This window comes from Prunus mume, linkage group LG5 (genome assembly GCF_029339155.1).
Source record: "Prunus mume cultivar Tortuosa linkage group LG5, ASM2933915v1, whole genome shotgun sequence".
In the NCBI taxonomy this organism is placed as follows: Eukaryota; Viridiplantae; Streptophyta; class Magnoliopsida; order Rosales; family Rosaceae; genus Prunus; species Prunus mume.
In genome coordinates, this window is record NC_142702.1 from 23220499 (window position 1) to 23243938 (window position 23440).

At 36.2% G+C, this 23440-nt stretch overlaps 2 protein-coding genes and 1 pseudogene across 2 annotated transcripts; all 3 read right to left on the reverse strand.

Moving 5' to 3' along the window:
• Positions 1-173: 173 nt before the first annotated feature.
• Positions 174-1817, reverse strand: LOC148917371 (beta-glucosidase 13-like). Its single transcript, XM_089052676.1, has 7 exons — positions 1707-1817; positions 1504-1619; positions 1177-1397; positions 1067-1098; positions 857-959; positions 637-745; positions 174-512 (listed from the first exon to the last, which is right to left on the reverse strand). The coding sequence occupies exons 2-7, from the start codon at positions 1512-1514 to the stop codon at positions 344-346; spliced, it is 645 nt and encodes a 214-aa protein (XP_088908802.1). The 5' UTR covers positions 1515-1619; positions 1707-1817; the 3' UTR covers positions 174-343.
• On the reverse strand, positions 1807-3236 carry LOC148917372 (non-cyanogenic beta-glucosidase-like). Its single transcript, XM_089052416.1, has 7 exons — positions 3063-3236; positions 2872-2941; positions 2716-2774; positions 2528-2603; positions 2279-2356; positions 2051-2138; positions 1807-1960 (listed from the first exon to the last, which is right to left on the reverse strand). Exons 1-7 carry the CDS (start codon positions 3234-3236, stop codon positions 1807-1809), a joined length of 699 nt encoding a protein of 232 aa, XP_088908542.1.
• Positions 3237-6636: 3400 nt separating this feature from the next.
• On the reverse strand, positions 6637-23088 carry LOC103332127 (beta-glucosidase 12-like; annotated as a pseudogene).
• Positions 23089-23440: the final 352 nt, after the last annotated feature.

The window sequence follows — 23440 nt, forward strand, 5'->3', positions numbered from 1 at the left end:
TTTGAAACCAGATGGGGTGTTTGTGGAATTTCTAAGACCTCTGAGGATTTTGTGAAAACACAAAAAACCTCAAGAGATGTTAGTATAAATAACTCAAATTTGAAACAATCAGTCAAAGGACTACAAACAAATTAGTTTCATAATTATGTGTATGTTGACACTCATCAAAGGACTAAAAATCAATGTTTAATTTTACAAGGGGGTTGAATGGAAATTGAAATTATTGAATGTGCACAAATTTGGAATTCAAATTTTGTATGTACATAAATTTGGAATCCCTAGTATTATTGTACATACATAAAATTCACATTATTGAATTAAATGACGAAATGATATGAAGTTTTCAATACTTCTTAAGGAAACTTTTGAACCAATGCGCCGAGAGTTTTGGGTACCTCTTAAGATCGTTGTAATCTACATAGGTGATACCAAATCGAATAGTGAATCCTGAACTCCATTCAAAGTCGTCTAGCAACGTCCACGGAAAGAATCCCTTCACTTTGACACCATTCCTAAAAATAAATTAAAGGAAAGTAAATATTTAATGTCAATATCATGAATCAATAACTCAAAATCTAAAGCTATACCATATACATATATATTTAAATATTATAAATAATTCTTTAATACACTTACTCAATAGAACTTTGAACATAATAAAGGTGGCGATTGTAGTAGTCAATTCTATTGGTATCATTAAGGGCTTCGGCAAGCGATAATTTCGGATCATTGAACTCATCCACACCTACAATATAATTATTATGTAGTCACAAATTTAGACTTTGTACCACTTGTGCGTGTCTTACACAAATATGAAACATTGATCATGCAATTACTTAAGGCTAGAAAAAATTACCATTTTCGGTAATGTAAATAATTGGATTGTGATATTTTTTCTTTATGTAGAGTAAAAGATGTCGAATTCCTTGTGGATAAACATTTAACCATGATGAAGCAGCCTGCACCAAAATTTGAAGATCTTTAGATTTTTAGGAGTCACATTTGTAAGTGCAAATCGATTAATGGTCGAAATCGGAAAGGCTTAATGTAGTAATTTGATGTGTACCTTTGGACCGATGAGGACCCCATTACGCTCAGCTGCCACAATACATATGAATATCATAATCTAATTAGCCTATAAACTTAAATTTCTTCAATTAAATTCTGAATTTGTACTCACATGACAGATTAACGCCTGAATCTGTTGTACAGCTGGGAGTGCCGAGTTATTTTGAGGTGCATCACTTGCATAGTAACCCGTATAGTAATTTAGTCCAAGAAAATCAAATGAACCAATTAGCAACTTGGCTTGTTCTTTTGTGAATTTTGGTAATCGGCTTCCGACACGAGATCGCATGATTTGCGGATAGTCACCACTTGTCAATGGATCAGCAAACCTATAAGAATTTAAAATTTTCAAGGATTAACTTGACATTATATTATGTATTGCTTGCTAGTAAGTAGTAAATATTATATTCATAAACAAATTCGAAATACACTTGCCATCCCAACATAAAATCCAAAGCTCGTAATGCAGCAATTTTATTTTCTTTTGCTTCCGATAGGGGCTCAAACCAATCTGAATTCAGGTCTATCCCTATCACTCCATTTTGAGATGCCTGCACAATAAAATTTAGTTTGTTTGTTTTAGAGTCACAAAAGGGTAAAGTAGTCGCTCTCTTGTTGCAACAAACTAATTAATTGTACTGGTATCTATTTTTGTACAATTTTACGGCAGCTGCATGAGCAAGGAGCAGGTGGTGTGTTACCAAATATGGTTCGATCGATGAATCTCCGCCGGGCAGTTTAATGCTGCAAATGGAGCATCGCCTCCCGCGCAAGGGACCCAGTTGCATAACCATAGTAACTGAATGTATACGGCTCATTCAGTGTGCTCCAATGCTTTACTCGATCACCAAATTCCTTATAACAAAGTTCTACATAATCTTGAAAATGATTGCTGTGTATACACATTTCGAATGTAAATGTCATAATTGTATTTATTAATTAAATTATCAATATGATTCAAAGGACTAATTTCTTCACTTACACAATATGAGGGCTTAAGAAACCACCATATTCATCTTCTAAAGTTTGGGGAAGATCCCAATGGAAGAGTGTGACAAATGGCGTTAAACCTATAAATAGCATCATCAATAAAAGTGAGTTATAAGATTGACCAAATGACTTTTTTATTTATTATTTATTATTATTTTTTTATGAGTGCATGTAACTCCTATTGTATAAGTTATTGATCATGTAAGGTGGGATGACTCACCATTGCGCAAGAGCTCATTGATGAGATTGTTGTAATATTTGATTCCTTCCTTGTTCACTCCTCCACTTAACTTTCCATCTAACAATTAAAACAAAACCAGAAAATAAAGAAATAAGTGCACCGATAACATTTAAGCTGAACTTTAAAACCGTGAAGGCAGAAATATTATTAGGTAGACAACTTGGACACATTAGTTAAGCGAAAACCATGAAGCCAGAAATATTGACGATTGGTCACAAATGAACTTACTTGGTAACAATCTTGACCATGAGATAGAGAATCGATAAGCATCCCACCCCATATTCTTCATAATCCCCACATCTTCCTACAGTGCATAACAAAAAAGAAATCAGATAAAAATTATCGGCAGCTTATCTTCAATGTGATGAGTTTTCTTCGTGCTTCAAAATTTAATGTGTGCACATTGGGTCATGAACCTTATAGCGGTGATATTGATCAACAGCGATATCTCCATTGCTTCTATCGCTAATCTTTTCTGCAATTAATCATAGAAAATTTATTTATTTAGAGCATAAGAGTAAAAGTAGTACGATTTTGTTATTTTAACTAACTGATGATTTGATTGGACAAACCTGGATATTTGTGGGTGAAGGTATCCCAAATGCTTGGTCCTCTACCACCTTCCTTTGCAGCACCTTCATACTGAAATACACAAGAGACACAATGAAGAAGATGTCAATATTCTTGCATGGATCGATGCTTGGTCTGAATTTGAAAGAAAACCCTAATCAAAACTCAAATTAAAGCCCAGAAAAGGACTTACTTGGTAAGATGAAGAACCTACACCAAATATGAACCCTTCTGGAAAACTGCTCCTATTGAGAGAAGCAGTGTCAAAATGTGTGGGTGGAGCTCTAATATCAGCTTCGCTATTTGTGAAAGCAAAGCCAATTAGTAGCAGTATGCCTAAGAGAAAAGAACGTACTTGCATTGCCATAACTTGAGGTTTTTTGTGTTTTTGTTGGTAATAATCTTGAGAAGTGTAAATTGGGTCTGGCCGGCATGCTGCATGGCCTTTATATAGAGGAGGAAGTGTGGCTGCGCATGAGGACAGTAAACAAACCCCCCAGAACTCAACTTCTATATTCAAACACGCAATGTAATATTTGGTGCCGGCCTGATTGGTTCTCCTGATTGCCATTTGGGTCAAACTGTGAAAAGAAATTTGACACAGAATTCTTTTCTTCACAGTGTAAATTTGTAGATTGTTTAAATTCTTGTGCATAATATGTGGTTAATGAGATTGTTTAAATTCTTGGACATATTTATGGTCAAAGTAATGACATTATAACCGCTGAAAGAAAAATAACGTAATTGACAAAGTAATGACTTGTTTATCTTATTGGACTCTAGAATATGCAAAGGATGAGTTTTCCATCTACGCTATCTACAGACTTGTGCAAGCACATGTGAAAATTATTATTACTTCTTCACGTTCTTCGTTCATCCCAAATTGAAACTTACCTTTCAAAATATTTTTTTTAATTTTTTTTTTATCTCCTAGAATTTTATATAGAATCAGTGCTATTATTAATTTTGACATGTATCTATGAGTTTTTATAAAAAAATACCCAAAATTTACGCCCCACTTTCAAAAACGTCAGTTTTTATAAAATCTTTTAAATATAGCAAAAAACTCACCTAAATAGACACAAATGCCCTTAAAATTTAAAACACACAGAAACCTAAAATGCAAAACCCTACTACACAAAGTTTGGATTCGACGCACGTCTGAGCCTTTGGCAGAACTCATGCTGAGCACGCACATCTGTAGCCTTGGTTTGAAGCAATTCCAACACTCCCTAATTCAACTTACCGATCTGTAATTCCAGGTTTACTTTTCTTTCTTTCTTTCTCTCTCTTTCTCTCCTTCCATCTTTTTTAATTCCATGGTTTTCTGTTGGCCACTTGAGATAGTTTATTCAACTTATTACTTTTGTTTGTTGGATTGGATTAGAAGATAAAGAACTTATTAATTGTTGACTACTTGAAATAGTTTATTCAACATACCCTATTGCATTCAAAGTTGGAGATTCAGAGAATGATGCATCTTAGAATTGGGTTTTGACAAAATTAAGAGGAGCTATTGGGGATATTAATGACTTATTTTTCATTGCTGATAGACATGGAAGCATTCGTGAGACTATTTCCACTATATTTTCGGATGCTCAGCATAGGGCATGCATATTCCATATAAGTCGGAATCTTAAGAACCATTTTAAGCATGAGAGAGTGCATTCGCTATATTTTAGAGCTGCTAAAGCATATCTTGTTCTTGAATTTGATCGTCTATGGTGCAAATATTTAATATTAATTCCAAAGTGGGTGATTATCTTAATGCAGCTGGATATGAAATTGGACTCATGCACACTTTAATGGGAAGCGGTACAACCAAAGGACAACAAATATTGCCGAATGTCTCAACTCAATCACCAGAGATGCTCGTAAACTACCTATTACCAATTTTATGGAGTATTTAAGAATGAATATTCTTCAAAAGTGGTTCCATGAATGTCAAACTGAGGCAGCCAAAGTGGATTCACGTTTGACATAGTGGGCAGACAATTTGGTGCGAGAAAATAACAAGAAAGGGTTGTCATTACAGGTATTTCAAATTCATTAAATTTTATTTTGTTGCAAGTAAGGAATATATGCAGACATTTGACAGAGTGGGCATACATTTTCTTTTGTAGTTTTTATTGATATTTTTATTTGTTCTTTTATTTAATAAGGAATATATGCATGATAATATTCTACTAATCTTTTGAAAATATTTCAAATAAAATAATTGCGGAGTACTATAAATTTATTTATTGTTTCTTGAATATGCAGGTTTCTCCCATGGAGGCTTACTCATTTCATGTATATGATGGATGTCGCGTTGAAGTTGTAAAATTTAGAGAGGAAGTGTTGCACTGCTGAGAGTTTGATCTTGATCAACTACTATGTGCACATGCTTGTGCTACATGTAGGCATCGACAAATTTCATGTTACCCAATGTGGTCACAATATTGTTCTACAAACTCATTGGTCATTGCGTATGCAGAACCTATTTGCCTAGTTGGGGATCAGACAGATTGGGTGGTACCTAATGACGTACGAAATAGAATTGTCCTACCACCAATTACACGAAAAAGGTATGGCAAACGCAAGGAAAAGAGAATCTCATCACACGGAGAAGAACCATCAACTCGTAAGTGTTCAAGATGTGGTTCAACTGGCCATTATCGAGAAACTTGCAAGAATCCGATTGCACTTCATCCTACCTCGTAGATAGGTGTAATATTTTACTATTTAAATTTATGAATTAGTATGAACAATGGATGAATATTTAATTTTATAATTTTCTTAAACTTTTGATGTAAACTTTTGAAGATGAGGAATAAAGCATACTGGAAATTGTATCCGTAGTTGATGTTGATAGAGGGTAGGAGTTGACTATTAATAGATGTTTCAGAGTGCTAGAAGACGCCATAAAAGATGTTTCACAGTGCTACCTACTGTTAATAGATGTTTCAGACAGGGTGCTATAAGACCCATTTGTGTGGACTTTGGAGGCTGGATGGGGAACTAAAGCTTGTTTTCCCTCACAATTTTTGTAGATTTGAGATGATACACAGTAGAGATGTAGTGCTTTTGGTTTGGCCCATGTGAGGATAAAGTCTTTGAATTGATTATTGGAAACGGGCAAAGCAGGAATTATAGTAGCCATGGTCCATGCAAAGCCAATGCCTTTTATCGCAATGGTTTTCTGAAGATCTTAATCTATAGCTGGTTTGCACATAAGCTTTCTTTCAGAATCCCGTTTGTACATGAACTTTCTTTTTAAGTTTATCTGGGTTTTAATTTTTAAGAGCATTTGTGTCTATTTAGGTGAGTTTTTGGCTATATATGAAAGAGTTTATAAAAAGTGATATTTTTGAAAGTGGGGGGTAAATTTTGGCTATTTTTATAAAATAAATTTATTTTGTTAAGAGAAAAAAGTGATTTTGGTCCCTGTAGCTTACCACTTTTACCACTAAGGTCCATGTAGTTTTAATTTTGAGCAATGCAAGGAAAATCCCCAATTTTTTGTTGGCTTATTACGTCCTTGAGGTTTGCGAAATTATCAGATTGCATCATTTATGTTTTTTTTTTTTTTTTTTTTGTCATTTATGGCCCTTAAGGTTAATAAGTGTCCTCACAAATAGTCTTTCTGTCGCGATTCACAAAAAGTCTGTTAAGTTGATGATGTGGCACATATGTGGGTCCCACATATCCAATAATATAACGCCATGCGGATTAAATAAAACAAATATTTGAAACTTATAAAAAATTAAATTTGAAACATTTGAAACTTATTGAATGTACACAAATTTGGAATCCCTAGTATTATTTTACATACCTTAAATTCACATTATTGAATTAAATACAAATATTGAATGACGAATATGATCTGAAGTTTTCAATACTTCTTAAGGAAACTTTTGAACCAGTGCGCCTAGAGTTTTGGGTGCCTTTTAAGCCCATCGTTGTAATCTACATAGGTGATACCAAATCGAACATTGAATCCTGTTAATGTATGGTTTTTACTATTTTCTTTTGGCTTCCCTTGACAACTTTGTAATAGGATGTGTAATGTAATTTATCAAGCTCAAGTCTAGATTAGGGAAAACTTTTATTGGTGCTCTTCTCTAATCTCTGCTCTATGGTGGCTCAAGCAATTTGACAAAGGTATTGAGCATTGCATATCATTACATTAAACAGTCTTCATAAAATGATGACTAGTCATCCGTTTCTCAGATGACTAGTCATCCTTGTTTCCAGCTGGATAACAAACTGCTTTGTCCTATTCTTCTTTCTCTCTCTCTGCGCCAAGTGGGTTTCCTGACCTAACGATTTTGTGGGTCTCTATAGCCCACGAGATTTCTCATTTGGCGGTGTCTCTTTTCAGAAGTTTTGGAAAGTTTGGCTTGCCTTCTTTCGCTTCTCCTTCCACGAGAGAACCATGATTTCATCTATGAGTTTTTCCAATTGATTTCTTTTTGAAAAACTGCATTTGAAACACAAATCTGCATCTAGCTATTTGAATCATTCTATCATTTATATCTAGGTCGGATTCAAGATTGATTTCTTCAAAAGTATGGTTTCTTGAAGAAATTGGTCTTTCTCCTTTGAATCCAAATTGGTTTCGGTTTGTGTTGGAGCTTGCAAGCTAGTGCCATGGAATGAACGAGCTGGAGAAGGAGCTGCCATTGCCATGAAGGATGAGCTTCAAGCTTTGCTAAGTTGGAGAAGAAGATTGCACAAAGGAGGTATTGCTCATATTCCTAAATAGACCTAGGTGCTTCTTGAGCTTGGTTGTGTTTCCTTTGTAAGAATCTTTTTCTACTTAGTGGAATGCCTGGTCGGTTGATGACTCCCAGTTTTTCCCAATGGTGGGTTTGGGTGAACAAAATTTGTTTTGCATATCTGTAATTTTTCGGTTTGTGTTCTTGGTGGTTGACTAGTCATCTGTATCGCTGTTTGATGATTACATGATAATGATGATTTCACACACTTTCACCATAGTTGTTGCTAGCACAGGGGATGCCTAGATTGACGGGTCCTTCTGAGTGCCTAGGTTGTCACTAGTAATCTTCTAGGACTGCAGGTACATTGTGGCATGCTCTGTGCATTCTATTGGTTGCGATTGTTTCTTGACTAGTAGTTGACTAGTCATATGCGTATTTGGTCTAGGTTTAAAGTGTGTGAAGCTTGCTGTGTTGTTGTGTCTTGTTTGTGTGATTAAGTTTACCCCTTGTCACCTAAGTACCATTTTCAATTGGTATCAGAGCTTCAGCTCTTAACAAAAATAGAGAGATCCTAGGATTTGTTTTGGTGTTTAGGTGTGCTCACTATGGAAAGGGATCGAGTTGCTGGATCTTGCAACTCCCCTCCCTATTTTGACGGCAATAACTATGCTGCATGGAGAGAAAAATTTGAGATATTCCTTGATGCTCTTGATGAGTATGCAAGTGGATATCTCACAAAAGAGTGGGCTGCTCCAGTCAAGACTGTTGAGGGTGAGCTTGTGTCCAAGCCTAGGTCAGAATGGACTAAAGCTGAGGTGTTTGCGGCATATTCGAACAAGAAGGCCAGAAATGCCTTAGTTACAGCTTTGTCTAGCACACAATTTGCACATATACAACACATCCCTAATGCTAAACAAGCTTGGGATAAACTAAGGGTAGTTCATGAAGGGGATGACCAAGTTAGAACCCTAAAACTTCAGATGGTACTTGCACAATTTGAAGAACTTAGGATGTCTGAATCTGAGTCTATTTCTGAGTTCTATGGAAGAGTTGAGATGATCACAAATGAAGCCATGAGTCTAGGTCAACCCATTGAAGAGCTTCTTGTTGTTCAGAAAATTCTTCGTGTTCTACCATCTAGGTTTAGAGCAAAGAAAACCGCAATCATGGAGGTCCAAAATTTAAATGAAATTAAGCTTGGCAAGCTTGTAGGAAAATTGAAAACCTATGAGATGGAATTGAATATGGAAGAAAATGACTCCAAAAAATCAAAAAATGTTGCACTTCAAGGAGTGCATGTTTCCTCTCCGAAAGGTGGTGATAAATCCTCAGGTTTTGAGGATGAGATGGCCTTGTTTGTCAAAAAATTTAGGAGAATTCTTAAGGATAAGGGAAAGTTTGCTAGAGAGGGCAGCTCTGGTAGTGAGAAAAATTTTAGACCATCAACTGATCGGTTTAATGAGAGGAATAAGGATGTCAAACCTTTCACGAAAGATTTTAGAAAATCTGTCAAGTGCTTCACATGTGGAGGCATAGGACACTATGCTGCTGACTGTGCAAACAATCAGAAAAAATACTCAAAAGGAAAGGACAAGGCCATGAAAGTGAGCTGGAGTGAGAGTGAAATTGAAGGCTCTCAAGATGATTCATCTTCCTCTGATGATGATGACCAACATGTTGCCTTTGTTGCCTCTGTACAGCCCATGTCTGATGAATCTGATTCTGAGTCAGATGACCTGTCATACGAGTCATTAGGAAGAAAATATGATTGTTTGTTTAAAGAGACCCTGTCCTTGAAAGAAGAGAGCCTCAAACTTGAGGCAAATAAACAAGATCTTCAACATGAAATTCTCATCTTAAAAGAAACCAAAAAGGAGTTGAGTGACAAATTTGAGTCTCTAGAAAAAGAAATTGATGCTCTTGTGTCAATTAGGAGTAACCTCGAGAACCAAGTTAATGTGCTCAAGGAAAGTAACATTGGTTTCCAGAACTCAAACAAACAGCTCCTAGGTGAATTGAATGAAGCAAATAGGAAGATTATATCTATGACCATTGGTGCATCAAAAATTGACAAAATGTTGAATATGGGAAAACTTCATGGGGACAAAGGTGGTCTTGGATTTAATCACTTTGGTTCTAGTTTGTCTAGTTCTACCACTAAGTTTGTCAAATCCGAAAATCCAGTCACGATTCCTCTTGATGTTCAGCAGGTTGTCAAGAAACCTAAGTTTGTTCCAACTTGTCACAGGTGTGGGTTGACTGGTCATATTCGACCAGTCTGTCATATGTATAGCAAAGATAAGACCAGAAAATTGTCTCAAAAATCTAAAAGGAATCCCAGATCTTTGCAAGATCAAGTTGATCATTTGCTGAATGAGGTCACTAAGATAGCCAAACTTGTCTCCCTCAAAATGAGTTCTCCTATTGTGCCTAAGTCTACTTGGATTGCAAGAGGTCATACAAAATCTCTTGTTGTGCTAAATGCTTTTGCTGCTTCAAATATCAACTCTTGGTATTTTGATAGTGGTTGTTCCAAACATATGTCTGGAGATAAAAATGTTTTCTCATCTCTCACCCTTTGATGGAGGCACTGTGACTTTTGGTGGAGGTCATAGATCTCAAGTTGTTGGAAAAGGTACTGTTTGTATCCCTGGTCTGCCCGAGCTTAAGAATGTTAGATTTGTTGAGGGTCTCACATCCAATCTCATTAGTGTGAGTCAGCTGTGTGATGATGGAATAGTAGAAGTCGATTCTCCAAGCATGGCTGCAAAATCATTGGAAAAGGTGGAAATGAGATTGTGAGCGTGGCAAGGTCTAGGGACAATTGCTTCTGCATTGATGGTGTCAACGATGCAAAAGAAATTGTTTGCAACAAGGTTGTAAATGAAACAAGTATTTTGTGGCATCAAAGGCTTGGACATGTTAATTTTAGAGACTTACATAAATTGTCCAGGAGAGAGCTAGTAAGTGGCTTACCAAAGCTGGAAAAATCTGATGAGCATGTTTGTGAAGGATGTCAATTAGGCAAACAAGTCAGAGTGTCACACAAAAAGGTCAAACACATTCAAACAAATGTAATTCTAGAACTTGTTCACATGGATCTTGTTGGTCCTATTCAAACCGTGTCCCTTGGTGGAAAGAAATATATTCTTGTCATGGTGGATGATTTCTCTAGGTTTACTTGGGTCTCATTTCTACGTGAGAAATCTGAAACTTTTCAAAGGTTTAGGTCTGTTTGTCATCTTTTGCAAAAAGAGAAGATGACCAGTCATCTGCCTCTTGTTAGAATTAGAACAGACCATGGCTCTCAATTCGAGAATTCTCAGTTTCTGAAATTTTGCGAAGAGATGGGAATTAAACATGAGTTCTCTGCACCTATTACACCTCAGCAAAATGGTGTTGTGGAGAGAAAGAATAGAGTGCTTGTAGAGATGGCAAGGGTGATGCTAAATAGCAAAAATCTTGCTAAACACTTTTTTGAATGTCAATACAGCTTGTTACATCTCAAACAGGGTATTTGTGAGGTCTGGTACCAAACAAACTCCCTATGAGATTTGGAAAGGAAAGAAGCCTAATGTGTCATATTTTAAGGTCTTTGGTAGCACATGCTATATTTTGAGAGATAGGGAGCATCTTGCTAAGTTTGATTCTAAGTGTGATAAGGGAATCTTTCTAGGGTATTCCACTTCTAGCCGAGCCTATAGAGTGTACAATTGTAGGTCCAGAACCATCATTGAATCCATAAATGTCACTATTGATGATTTTGCTGCCTCTATAGAGATGGCATTAGATGAGGATGGTCTTTTTCCTCCTCCTCCACTTGTGCAAGAATCTCCAGGTCTGGATCTTGTGGTTGACCTGTCAACTTTTGAAAATTCTGTCCCGGTTGACCTGTCAACCCCTTCCACTTCTAGTTCCATCCTCTGTCCAGCCTGACAGCTCTCATACTGATCATAGTTCTCTCACTCCATCTGCGAGTGTCATTATTGGCCCTCTTAATCAAGGAGTGAGAACTAGGAAACAACTTGCTCAAGAAATTAGCCATGTGTGTTATGTTTCCAAGGAAGAGCCTAGAAATGTGAAAGAAGCCTTGCACCATGGTGAATGGTTTCTTGCAATGCAGGAAGAATTAAATCAATTTGTGAGAAATGATGTTTGGTACCTTGTTCCAAGACCAGTCCACACAAATGTCATAGGCACTAAGTGGATTTTCAAGAATAAAACCGATGAACAAGGTAATGTGGTGAGAAATAAGGCTAGATTGGTTGCTCAAGGATACACTCAAATGGAAGGCATTGACTTTGATGAAACTTTTGCCCCTGTTGCACGTTTAGAATCAGTTAGATTGCTTCTTGCCATTGCTTGTCATTTGAAATTTAAACTTTATCAAATGGATGTCAAAACTGCCTTTTTGAATGGTGTCCTAAATGAAGAGGTCTATGTTGAGCAGCCAAAGGGTTTTGAAGATCCACATCATCCAAATGATGTGTTTCGTTTAAAAAAGGCTCTCTATGGTTTGAAACAAGCTCCTAGAGCATGGTATGAGAGGTTATCCTCTCATCTTCTAGGAAATGGGTATGTTCGAGGGTCCGTTGATAAAACATTGTTTGTGAAAAGGTTTAAAAAGGATGTCTTAATTGCTCAAGTGTATGTTGATGATATTGTGGTTGGTTCTACCTCTGATTTGCATGTTCAAGATTTTATTCATGTCATGACTAGTGAATTTGAAATGAGTCTTGTCGGTGAGCTTAATTATTTCTTAGGTCTCCAAATTAAACAGAGCCATGATGGGATCTTTGTATCCCAATCTAAATATGCAAAGAATCTTGTGACAAAATTTGGTTTGGAAGGTGCCAAATCTGCAAGAACTCCGATGAGCACTAGTGCTAAGATTCATAGAGACTTGCATGCAAAAGTGTGGATCAAACTCTCTATAGAAGCATGATAGGAAGTCTTCTCTACTTGACTGCTAGTAGACCTGACATTTCTTTTAGTGTTGGTGTATGTGCTCGGTTTCAAAGTGACCCAAAAGAGTCTCACTTGTTTGCTGTTAAGAGAATTATAAAATATGTGAGTGGGACTAGTGAGTTTGGGTTGTGGTATACCTATGACACTTGTGTCAATCTTGTTGGGTATAGTGATGCCGATTGGGCAGGTTGTAGTGATGATAGGAAAAGCACTTCCGGGGGGGTTTTCTATGTAGGCAACAATCTTGTTGCTTGGCATAGCAAAAAACAGAATTCTGTCTCTTATCCACTGCAAGCAGTAGTATGTTGCTGCTGGGAGTTGTTGTACTCAACTCCTTTGGATGCGACAAATGTTGGAAGACTATGGTCTTGCTCAATCATGTTTTCTAATCTATTGTGACAACATGAGTGCCATAGATATTTCAAAAAATCCTGTTCAACACTCTAGGACTAAGCATATCGACATTCGGCACCATTTTATTAGAGATCTTGTGGAAGACAAAATTTTATCTTTGGAATTTGTTCCCTCGGAAAAACAAATGCTAGCAGATATACTCACCAAGGCCTTGGACTTTCAGAAACATGGAACACTGAGGCAATCCATTGGCCTTTGTTCCATTGATTGATTAGCTAGTCTGCTCCTTGTCTTCAGCACGCTCCAAACAGTTGACTAGTCATCTTGCTTGTCAGTTGCCTAGTCTAGTATGTCACTGTTCATATCACTCATCTCTGCTGGTATGCATGCTGAATGTTTTTGTGCTTTGTTTGACTTGTGCATAATCCCTTTTTCTTGTTTTTGAGCTGTTTGTTGAGACCAAAATCTTGCTATCTTGTCCTCTTGGTGAGCCATGTATCTCGGCTTCATTTTGGACTGTTCTTGTTATTCTCTCTTAGCTGGTCTCACTCTCTTAGCCAATCTATTTCAAATTTAAATAAAAACAAAAACAAAAAAAAAAAAAAAAAAAAAAAAGGGGAAGTGTGACCAATGTAGTCACGGCTCTAGGAAGGTATAAGGTGTTTTGATTGAAGAATCTAGAGCAAAGAGCCGTAAAATTGGGCCATTCAAAGCACTTATGTTCGGGATGTGCAAGTACCACAAAATCAATCATCAAATATTTTGTCCATAGAGAGTGCTGATTTTTTGCTGTGAGCCCATACTATGATCATGTCTTAAGAATGCAGTGTGTACGTGTCTCTCCAAGAGAGATTAGATATCATCTCTTGTGTCCCTTGGCTCTAAACCTCCTTCTTTCCTAAATATGCCTTGTCTCTGAGCATGAATTGCATCTCATTGCGTGTCTCTCAGAGTTGATTGTCTATGTACACTGCATATGTTTTTAAACTATTCCTCTTTTTCATCTCTTTTTCTTCATGTGTTGAAGACTTGGTTTAGATTATTGTGCTAATGCCTCCTTGGTCACTTGATATATGTGCTGGTTCATGCTTATAATTTCATAATAATCAATTTTAAAAATAAAATAAAAAAAAAAAAAAGAGAACCAAAATCATGTCTTTCACAGGGTCGATATTATTTGGTGTTTGTCATAATGCTGGTTTAGTTGCCTAGTCATCTATGCTTATAGTTGCCTAGTCATCTATGCTTATGGTTGCCTAGTCATCTGGATGGTTTGCCTTGCTGTTCTTTCTCATATTGCATTAGTTGACTGGTCATCATATTGTGGTTGACTAGTCATCATACTTGTGATTGTCTAGTCATCCGGCTCTGCCTGTGCAAAGTTTGCCTGGGTTGACTAGTCATCTTGCTTGTGGTTGACTAGTCATCTGATTTGTTCCCAACCGATGCGTCTTTTTTTTCATTTTTCGTTTTGGCGGTTTTTTTTTTTAATTTTGGTTCTGAGCTGTTCTTTTTTTAGGTCGTGTCGTTTGCCTTTTTCCTTTTAGGTTTTTTATTTTCCTCTTCTTCGCAGTTTCGTTTGCCTCCTATCTCTCTCTCTTCGCTAAACTTCGTCTCCATTTCAGATTTTCTCTCCCTCTCTCCTTGTTCCGTCTCTTCGTCCCTTCTTCTTGCTGACCATGTCTTCCTCCAAGCCTCTCCACACTTACCACCGTCGCTCCAAATCAAAATCTCCTAACAGGTGGATTTCATTCCGTCAATTCCTAGGGTTCCTCGAACCCGTTCTTCTTCCTCTGTTCCTTGAAGGTTCCTCTTCTTTTGTGTCCTCTGAGGCTGCCTCCTTCTTTGATAAGGTTATCTCCAAAGAGGAAATTCATTCCTGAGAGGACTTATCAATTTGATGCTGTTCCCTTGGCGGCTCAGGAGTCTGCAAATCAGATTTTGGAGCACTACCACCTTCAAGCCCTAAATTCTCTGTCTAGTAAGTTTAACATCCCTGTTGTTCAAGAATTTTACTCTAACTTTCCTACTGACCCTAAGGAGTCCAAGTTTCAGATTTTGGTTAGGTCAGTACCCATTACTCTGAAACCATCTATTATCAATCGGGTCTTAGGTTTTCGATCATGCCCTGGTTTTGATTTTGCAAAATTTGCTCTTGCTTCTGCTGAATACTCTGTTGATCTTTTTAAATCCATGGCATACACTGATCAATCCTTGCCTTTGACCTCTAAAGGTCTGCCTATCAAGTCTTACCTGTCCCCTTTTTATAAATTTTTGTGGGATTTTATCCGTCATAATGTTCTCCCCACTGGGAACAATTCTAATCCCACTCTTGCTGCCTGCCAACTCATGATATCCATGGTGAATCATGATAAAATTCCCCTTGGTGATATCCTATATAATGCCATTCTTGGGAAAACCATTGGTCATGGTACCAAGCACAAGGGGACTCTTGTGTTTCCCTGTCTGATTCAGCGCCTTTGTGAGAAAAATGGGGTGGCATTTCTTGATTCCGATCGCTGGCATCCCCATTGCTCCTTATGGCAAGGCCTCACTGCTCTTAGCCGAGAGTTTCCAGACCTTTCTCACTTGTGTCGTCTTCCTCCGAGAATGCCTCTCTCGAGCTCATTGGCTGCCAAGGAGGAGTATATCCAACATCTTTTGACCTCATTCCATCCACTTCGATTCTCGCACTGCTGCTGCTGCCATTGCCGCTGCAGATCCTCAACCGCTTCCGCCACTCGATGAGGACTCGGATGACTCTGTGGATTCTCGTGGCTCTTTGATCTTTTAGCTTGGTGCTGCTCTCGGCTGTGTCCTAGATAGGAAGATTACATCTAGATAGGTTGTGCATTTTGAAAAGGGGAGGTGTTTTGTAATCCCATTGTGAGTAGTCTGTGCATTTTGCTAGGGGGGTTTGTTTTTGTAAACACATTGTGGGTACTCTATGCATTGTGATAGGGGGAGTTGTTCTGTCCTATTTTGAACAACTGATATTTGACTAGTCATAACTCTATGTTCTGTACTGCTTTTAGACTATTGTTGGTTGACTAGTCATCCATCTATGAACATTTGCTGTTAATCTTGTTCCTAATTGCCTATCACTTTGTGGTTAATCTTTTTTATCTGGTGTTTCTATCTCTCTGCCTTTTTGCACTTTCCTTATCAACAAGGGGGAGAACACTCTCAACCCCACATTGCATAGTGTTTTAAAAATTTCTGTGATAATATGCTTGTTTTTGTGCTGGGAAGATTGGTTGTTCTTGCAGGTACCCTCACTTCATCATCTCCTTAGTCTCGGTTTTGGGTTGAGTGTTCTTAGAGAGTGTGTTGTCAAGGAAAGCCAAAAAGGGGGAGATTGTTAATGTATGGTTTTTACTATTTTCTTTTGGCTTCCCTTGACAACTTTGTAATAGGATGTGTAATGTAATTTATCAAGCTCAAGTCTAGATTAGGGAAAACTTTTATTGGTGCTCTTCTCTAATCTCTGCTCTATGGTGGCTCAAGCAATTTGACAAAGGTATTGAGCATTGCATATCATTACATTAAACAGTCTTCATAAAATGATGACTAGTCATCCGTTTCTCAGATGACTAGTCATCCTTGTTTCCAGCTGGATAACAAACTGTTTTGTCCTATTCTTCTTTCTCTCTCTCTGCTGCCAAGTGGGTTTCCTGACCTAACGATTTTGTGGGTCTGTATAGCCCACGAGATTTCTCATTTGGCGGTGTCTCTTTTCGGGCAGAAGTTTTGGAAAGTTTGGCTTGCCTTCTTTCGCTTCTCCTTCCACGAGAGAACCATGATTTCATCTATGAGTTTTTCCAATTGATTTCTTTTTGAAAAACTGCATTTGAAACACAAATCTGCATCTAGCTATTTGAATCATTCTATCATTTATATCTAGGTCGGATTCAAGATTGATTTCTTCAAGAGTATGGTTTCTTGAAGAAATTGGTCTTTCTCCTTTGAATCCAAATTGGTTTCGGTTTGTGTTGGAGCTTGCAAGCTAGTGCCATGGAATGAACGAGCTGGAGAAGGAGCTGCCATTGCCATGAAGGACTGAGCTTCAAGCTTTGCTAAGTTGGAGAAGAAGATTGCACAAAGGAGGTATTGCTCATATTCCTAAATAGACCTAGGTGCTTCTTGAGCTTGGTTGTGTTTCCTTTGTAAGAATCTTTTTCTACTTAGTGGAATGCCTGGTCGGTTGATGACTCCCAGTTTTTCCCAATGGTGGGTTTCTGGGTGAACAAAATTTGTTTTGCATATCTGTAATTTTTCTGGGTTTGTGTTCTTGGTGGTTGACTAGTCATCTGTATCTGCTGTTTGATGATTACATGATAATGATGATTTCACACACTTTCACCATAGTTGTTGCTAGCACAGGGGATGCCTAGATTGACGGGTCCTTCTGAGTGCCTAGGTTGTCACTAGTAATCTTCTAGGACTGCAGGTACATTGTGGCATGCTCTGTGCATTCTATTGGTTGCGATTGTTTCTTGACTAGTAGTTGACTAGTCATATGCGTATTTGGTCTAGGTTTAAAGTGTGTGAAGCTTGCTGTGTTGTTGTGTCTTGTTTGTGTGATTAAGTTTACCCCTTGTCACCTAAGTACCATTTTCCCAAACTCCATTCAAAGTCGTCTAGCAACTTCCATAGAAAGAATCCCTTCACTTTGACACCATTGCTAAAAAGCAATGAAAGGAAATTAAATATATTAATGTCAACAATATGAATCAATAACTCAAAATCAAAAGCAATACCATATACATTTATATTCAAATATTATAAATGAATTTAAATACACTTACTCAATAGAACTTTGAACATAATGAAGGTGGCGATTGTAGCAGTCAATTCTTTGGGTATCATTAAGGGCTTCGGCAAGTGATAATTCCAGATCATTCAACTCATCCACACCTACAATATATAAACCATTATTATGTAGTTACAAATTTAGACTTTGTACCACTTGTGCGTGTTTTACACCAAAAATATGTGAAACACATGGAATTACTTAAGGCTAGAAAAAATTACCATTTTCAGTAATGTAAATAATTGGATTGTGATACTTTTTCTTTGTGTAAAGTAAAAGATGTTGAATTCCTTGTGGATAAACATTTAACCATTCCGAAGCACCCTGCACCAAAATTTGAAGATCTTTAGATTTTTAAGAGTCAAATTTGTAAGTGCAAAACGATTAATGGTCGAAATCATAAAGGCTTAATCTAGTAATTTGATGTGTACCTTTGGACCGATGGGGACCCCATTACGCTCAGCTGCCACAACACATATCAATATCAGAATCTAATTAGTCTATAAACTTAAATTGCTTGCAATAAATTCTGAACTTGTGCTCACATGAAAGGTTAACATCGGCATCTGTTGTGTAGCTTGCGTATACCGAGTTATTTCGAGGTGCATCACTTGCATAGTAACCCGTATAGTAATTTAGTCCAAGAAAATCATATGAACCAATTAGCAACTTGGATTGTTCTTTTGTGAATTTTGGTAATCGGCTTCCGACAAGAGATCGCATGCTTTGCGAATAGTCACCACTTGTTAATGGCTCAGCAAACCTATAAGAATGTAAAAAATTCAAGGATTAACTTGACATTATATTATGTATTGCTCGCTATAAGTAGCAAACATTATATTCATAAGCAAATTTGAAATACACTTACCATCCGAACATAAAATCCAAAGCTCGTAATGCAGCATTTTTATTTTCTTTTCTTCCGATAGGGCTCAAAACCAATCTGACACCAGTGTTATCCCTATCACCCATTTTGAGACGCCTGCACAAGAACATTTAGTTTGTTTGTTTTAGAGTCACAAAAAGGTAAAGTAGTCGCTCTCTTGTTGCAACAAACTAATTAATTGTACCTGGTATCTATTTTTGTACAATTTACAGCAGCTGTATGAGCAAGGAGCTGGTGGTGTGTTACCAAATATGGTTCATAGATGAATCTCCGCCGGTGCAGTTTAGCTGCTGCCAAGGGGAGCATCGTCCCGGCACTTGGGACCTGGTTGCATAACCATAGTTACTGAAGGTATACGGCTCATTTAGTGTGATCCAATGCTTTACTCGATCCCCAAATTCCTTATAACAAAGTTCTGCGTAATCTTGAAAATGATTGCTGTATATACTCATTTCAGAATGTAAATGTCATAATTGTATTTATTAATTAAATTATCAATACAATTCAAAGGACTAGTTTCTTCACTTACACAATATGAGGGCTTAGGAAACCACCATATTCATCTTCTAAAGTTCGGAAAAGATCAAAATGGAAGAGTGTCACAAATGGTGTTAAACCTATAAATAGCATCATCAATAAAAGCGAGTTATATGTTTGACAAAATGACTCTTTTTTACGAGTGCAACTCCTATTGCATAAATTATTGATCATGTAAGGTTGAATGACTCACCAGAAAATAAAGAAATAAGTGCACCGATAACATTTAAACTGAACTTTAAAAAAGTGGGGCTATATGTTATCGAACTTGAACTTCGACTTCTATTTAATTTATGTTTGGAAAAAAAAAATTTATTTTTGCTTAAGTTATTTCAATTAAGTATTTTAATTGTAACAACAAAAAAAACAATTGTTGTATTATTAGGAAGACAACTTGGACACATTACTTAAGCGAAAACCATGAAGGCAGAAATATCGACGATTGGTCACAAATGAACTTACTTGGTAACAATCTTGACCATGAGATAGAGAATCGATAAGCATTCCACCCCATATTCTTCATAATCCCCACATCTTCCTACAGTGCTTAACAAAAAAGAAATCAGATAAAATTATCGGCACTTATCTTCAATGCGATGAGTTTTCTTCCTGCTTCAAAATTTAATGTGTGCACATTGGGTCATGAACCTTATAGCGGTGATATTGATCAACAATGATAACTCCATTGCTTCTATCGCTAATCTTTTCTGCAATTAATCATAAAAATTTATTTATTTAGAGCATAAGAGTAAAAGTAGCACGATTTTGTTATTTTAACTAATTGATGATTTGACTGGACAAACCTGGATATTTGTGGGTGAAGGTATCCCAAATGCTTGGTCCTCTACCACCTTCCTTTGCAGCACCTTCATACTGAAATACACAAGAGACACAATGAAGAAGATGTCAATATTCTTGCATGGATCGATGCTTGGTCTGAATTTGAAAGAAAACCCTAATCAAAACTCAAATTAAAGCACTACTACATTTTACACTTTGCGCGACGAAGAGAATTTCATCGCGCAAAATACATTGTAGTCGCACAAATTTTAGCGCTGATAGAAACTTCGTTGCGCAAAGATCGTGAAGAAAGACTTTATGCGACGATTTAAAATATTTGTCGCAGCGACTTTATGCTAACGAAAACACTGGTCACGCAAAGTTTTTAGCGACGAAAAAATTTTAAAAAAAATATCTTGGTTTTTGACTTTTTGTTTTATTATTTTGGTTTTATATTAATTTAATTATATTAATTATTTCAAATTTTTGCGGGAAGAAATATATTAATTATTTGTTCTACGAAATATTTTGGTTTTTGACTTTTTGTTTTATTATTTCTTTAATATTAATTTAATTATATTAATTATTTCAAATTTTTACTTTTTAAATTTAATTTAATTGTATGATTTTTTTCGTTACTTTAATTTAAATTGATATTTATTTAATTATATTAATTTATTCAAATTTTTACTTTTAAAATTTAATTTAATTACTTTAATTTAAATTGACATATTCAAAATAAAATTACATATGAAAAATAGCGATCAAATTATCCAATAAATATATATATAATATTCAAAATGTACACATAAATTAACAAAATAAAAAAAAAAAAAGGGATAATCTCCCCTAAAATTGTTATACAACAAATCCAACCCAAACTCCAATCCCTCCCCTTTACTCAACCCCAAACCCTACACAAACTCAAAACTAACTCCAAAAACACATATTAATGAAAAAAAAATTAAAATTTAGAGAAAATCTATCTTTTGGCAAGATTGAGAGTAAGTGAGAATGAGAGAGAGAAGTGAGTGTGAGAGAATTAGAGAAGATAGTGATAGAGAGATGAGAGAGTGAGTGAGAGTGAGACATAGTGAAAAGAGATATGAGAGAGTGAGAGATAATGAAGAGAGAGATGATGAGAGATTAAGTGAGAGGAGTGAGTGTGAGAGAAATGGTGGGATTTGGGGAGAGGGAAAGAGAGAGGAGAGGTAAGAGTAGAGAGACATTGAGAAAATGGTGGAGTTATTTTCATTTTAAAAAAGGTATCACTTTGCGTGAACAATGTTGTTGGTCGCTCAAAGTTTTTGCGAAAAAATTGGAGTATTGGTCGCAAGAAAATTTTGCACGAATACTGGAATATTAGTCGCACTAAGTTTTAGCTAATATTAGTATATTGGTCGCGCAAAGTCAAAAAACTCCCGCGTCCCATTTTTGGTACCACCAAATTTTTGCGTGATTTAAAAATATATATTGGTCACGCAAAGTCTAAGTTTTTTATAAAAAATCCCGCGTCCCATTTTAGGTACCCATCCAAATTTTTAGAGTTTTGCGCGACGAATTGTTGGTCGCGCAAACTTTTGAGAAACGAAAAATTGGTTCGTAGCATGATATTTATAAAAATAATTGTTATGAATAATAAAAAATAATTTTTTTTTTACGATTTAAAATATAAATAAGGTTTAAGCTACTTAATAAATGTATATACCAATTTCTTAAGTGTTATACGTACAAAATAACGGGACAAAAACTTTTCAACGGTTCTAAATGAAAAATCACGATTTAACGGTTATTTTAACTCCGATTTTGATAATTTTCTACAGATACACTCCTTAACCTTATATGAATACAATGAACTAATTTGATCATCAATTTAAAATATTTACACTAGTAGATACCACAAAATCTTATGTTATATTTAACAAAAGTATAAATACACTCTTAATTGTTAGTGAATATATTGTTTTGACGGCATACGCATTCTACGAAACTAGTTTGAACGATCCAACCGTCAAACTTGTTTGTTTATACTTTCAGATCATATACGCCAAAAATCGAAAAAAATAAACATTCAGAGATCAATTAACGGAACAAAACTTTTCGACGGTTATAAATGAAAAATCATGATTTAATAATTATTTTAACTCCGATTTTAATGATTTTTTACCGCTACACTCCTTTACCCTATATGAATACAATGACTGAATTTGATCTTCAATTTAGAATATTTACACTAGTGGATACCACAAAATCTTATGTTATATTTAACAAAAGTATAAATAAACTCTTAATTGTTAGTGAATATATTGTTTTGATGGCATACGCATTCTACGAAACTAGTTTGAACGATCCAACCGTCAAACTTGTTTGTTTATACTTCGAGATCCTATATACCAAAAATTGGAAAAAATACACATTCAGAGATCAAATAATGGGACATAACTTTTCGACGGTTATAAATGAAAAATCACGATTTAACAATTATTTTAACTCCGATTTTGATGATTTTTTATAGCTACACTCTTTGACCCTATCTGAATACAATGAACTAATTCGATCGTCAATTTAAAAAATATATTTTCTAACAAAAACCCAATCCAAACAACATAATATATTTTTCTAACAAAGATTTTAAAAAATAATTTTTTAATTTTATTTATTTTATAAGGACTTTGCGGGACGAAGTTTTGTTGTTTTGTCGCTTAAAGTAGCTTTGCGCGACGAATTGATTTTCGTCGCGCAAAGTAGCTTTGAGCGACTAATTGCTTTTCGTCGTGCAAGGGGCTTGGAACGATGAATTTTTTCGTCACTCAAAGTCGCTTATGCGAATTGTTTTTCGTCGCACAAAATTTGGTCGCATAAGGTTTTTAGCGACGAAGTTTTGAGTTTCGTCGCGCAAAGTGACTTTGAGCGACAAATAATCTTTCATCACGCAAGGGTTATTTTGTAGTAGTGAAGCCCAGAAAAGGACTTACTTGGTAAGATGCAGAACCTACACCAAATATGAACCCTTCTGGAAAACTGCTCCTATTGAGAGAAGCAGTGTCAAAATGTGTGGGTGGAGCTCTAATATCAGCTTCGCTATTTGTGAAAGCAAAGCCAATTAGTAGCAGTATGCCTAAGAGAAAAGAACGTAATTGCATTGCCATAACTTGAAGTTTTTTTGGTTGTTGTTGGTAATAATCTTGAGAAGTATAAGTTGGCTCTGGCTGGCATGCTGCATGGCCTTTATATAGAGGAGGAAGTACGTGCTGCGCATGAGAATAGTAAACACACATGGGCATTGAATGGGTTTGAGGGGGCAACTACGTAGAATGTCATGGTACAAAGGGAAATGGCAAGTTTCATATTTGAATGAGTTTGTCACCTCCCAAAACTCAACTGCTATATTCAAACACGCAATATAATATATATTTGGTGCATATGTGTGAGTAGCAGCAAAGTCTGATTGAGTCTCCTAATAGCCATTTGGGTCAAACTGTGAAAAGAAATTTGACACAGAATTGTTTTCTTCACAATGTAAATTTGTA

Excerpts from the sequence above, each read along its gene's own strand:
- LOC148917372 (XM_089052416.1), bottom strand. The coding sequence starts at position 3,236 with ATGGCAATGCAAGTACGTTCTTTTCTCTTAGGCATACTGCTACTAATT. Across the intron at positions 2,942-3,062 it reads TAGGTTCTTCATCTTACCAA|TATGAAGGTGCTGCAAAGGA; the intron begins GTAAGTCCTTTT and ends TGTGTATTTCAG. Across the intron at positions 2,357-2,527 it reads ATGGTCAAGATTGTTACCAA|ATGGAAAGTTAAGTGGAGGA; the intron begins GTAAGTTCATTT and ends TTTAATTGTTAG.
- LOC148917371 (XM_089052676.1), bottom strand. Across the intron at positions 1,099-1,176 it reads GGCGTTAATCTGTCATGTGA|CTGAGCGTAATGGGGTCCTC; the intron begins GTACAAATTCAG and ends GTATTGTGGCAG. Across the intron at positions 960-1,066 it reads GGGTCCTCATCGGTCCAAAG|GCTGCTTCATCATGGTTAAA; the intron begins GTACACATCAAA and ends ATTTTGGTGCAG.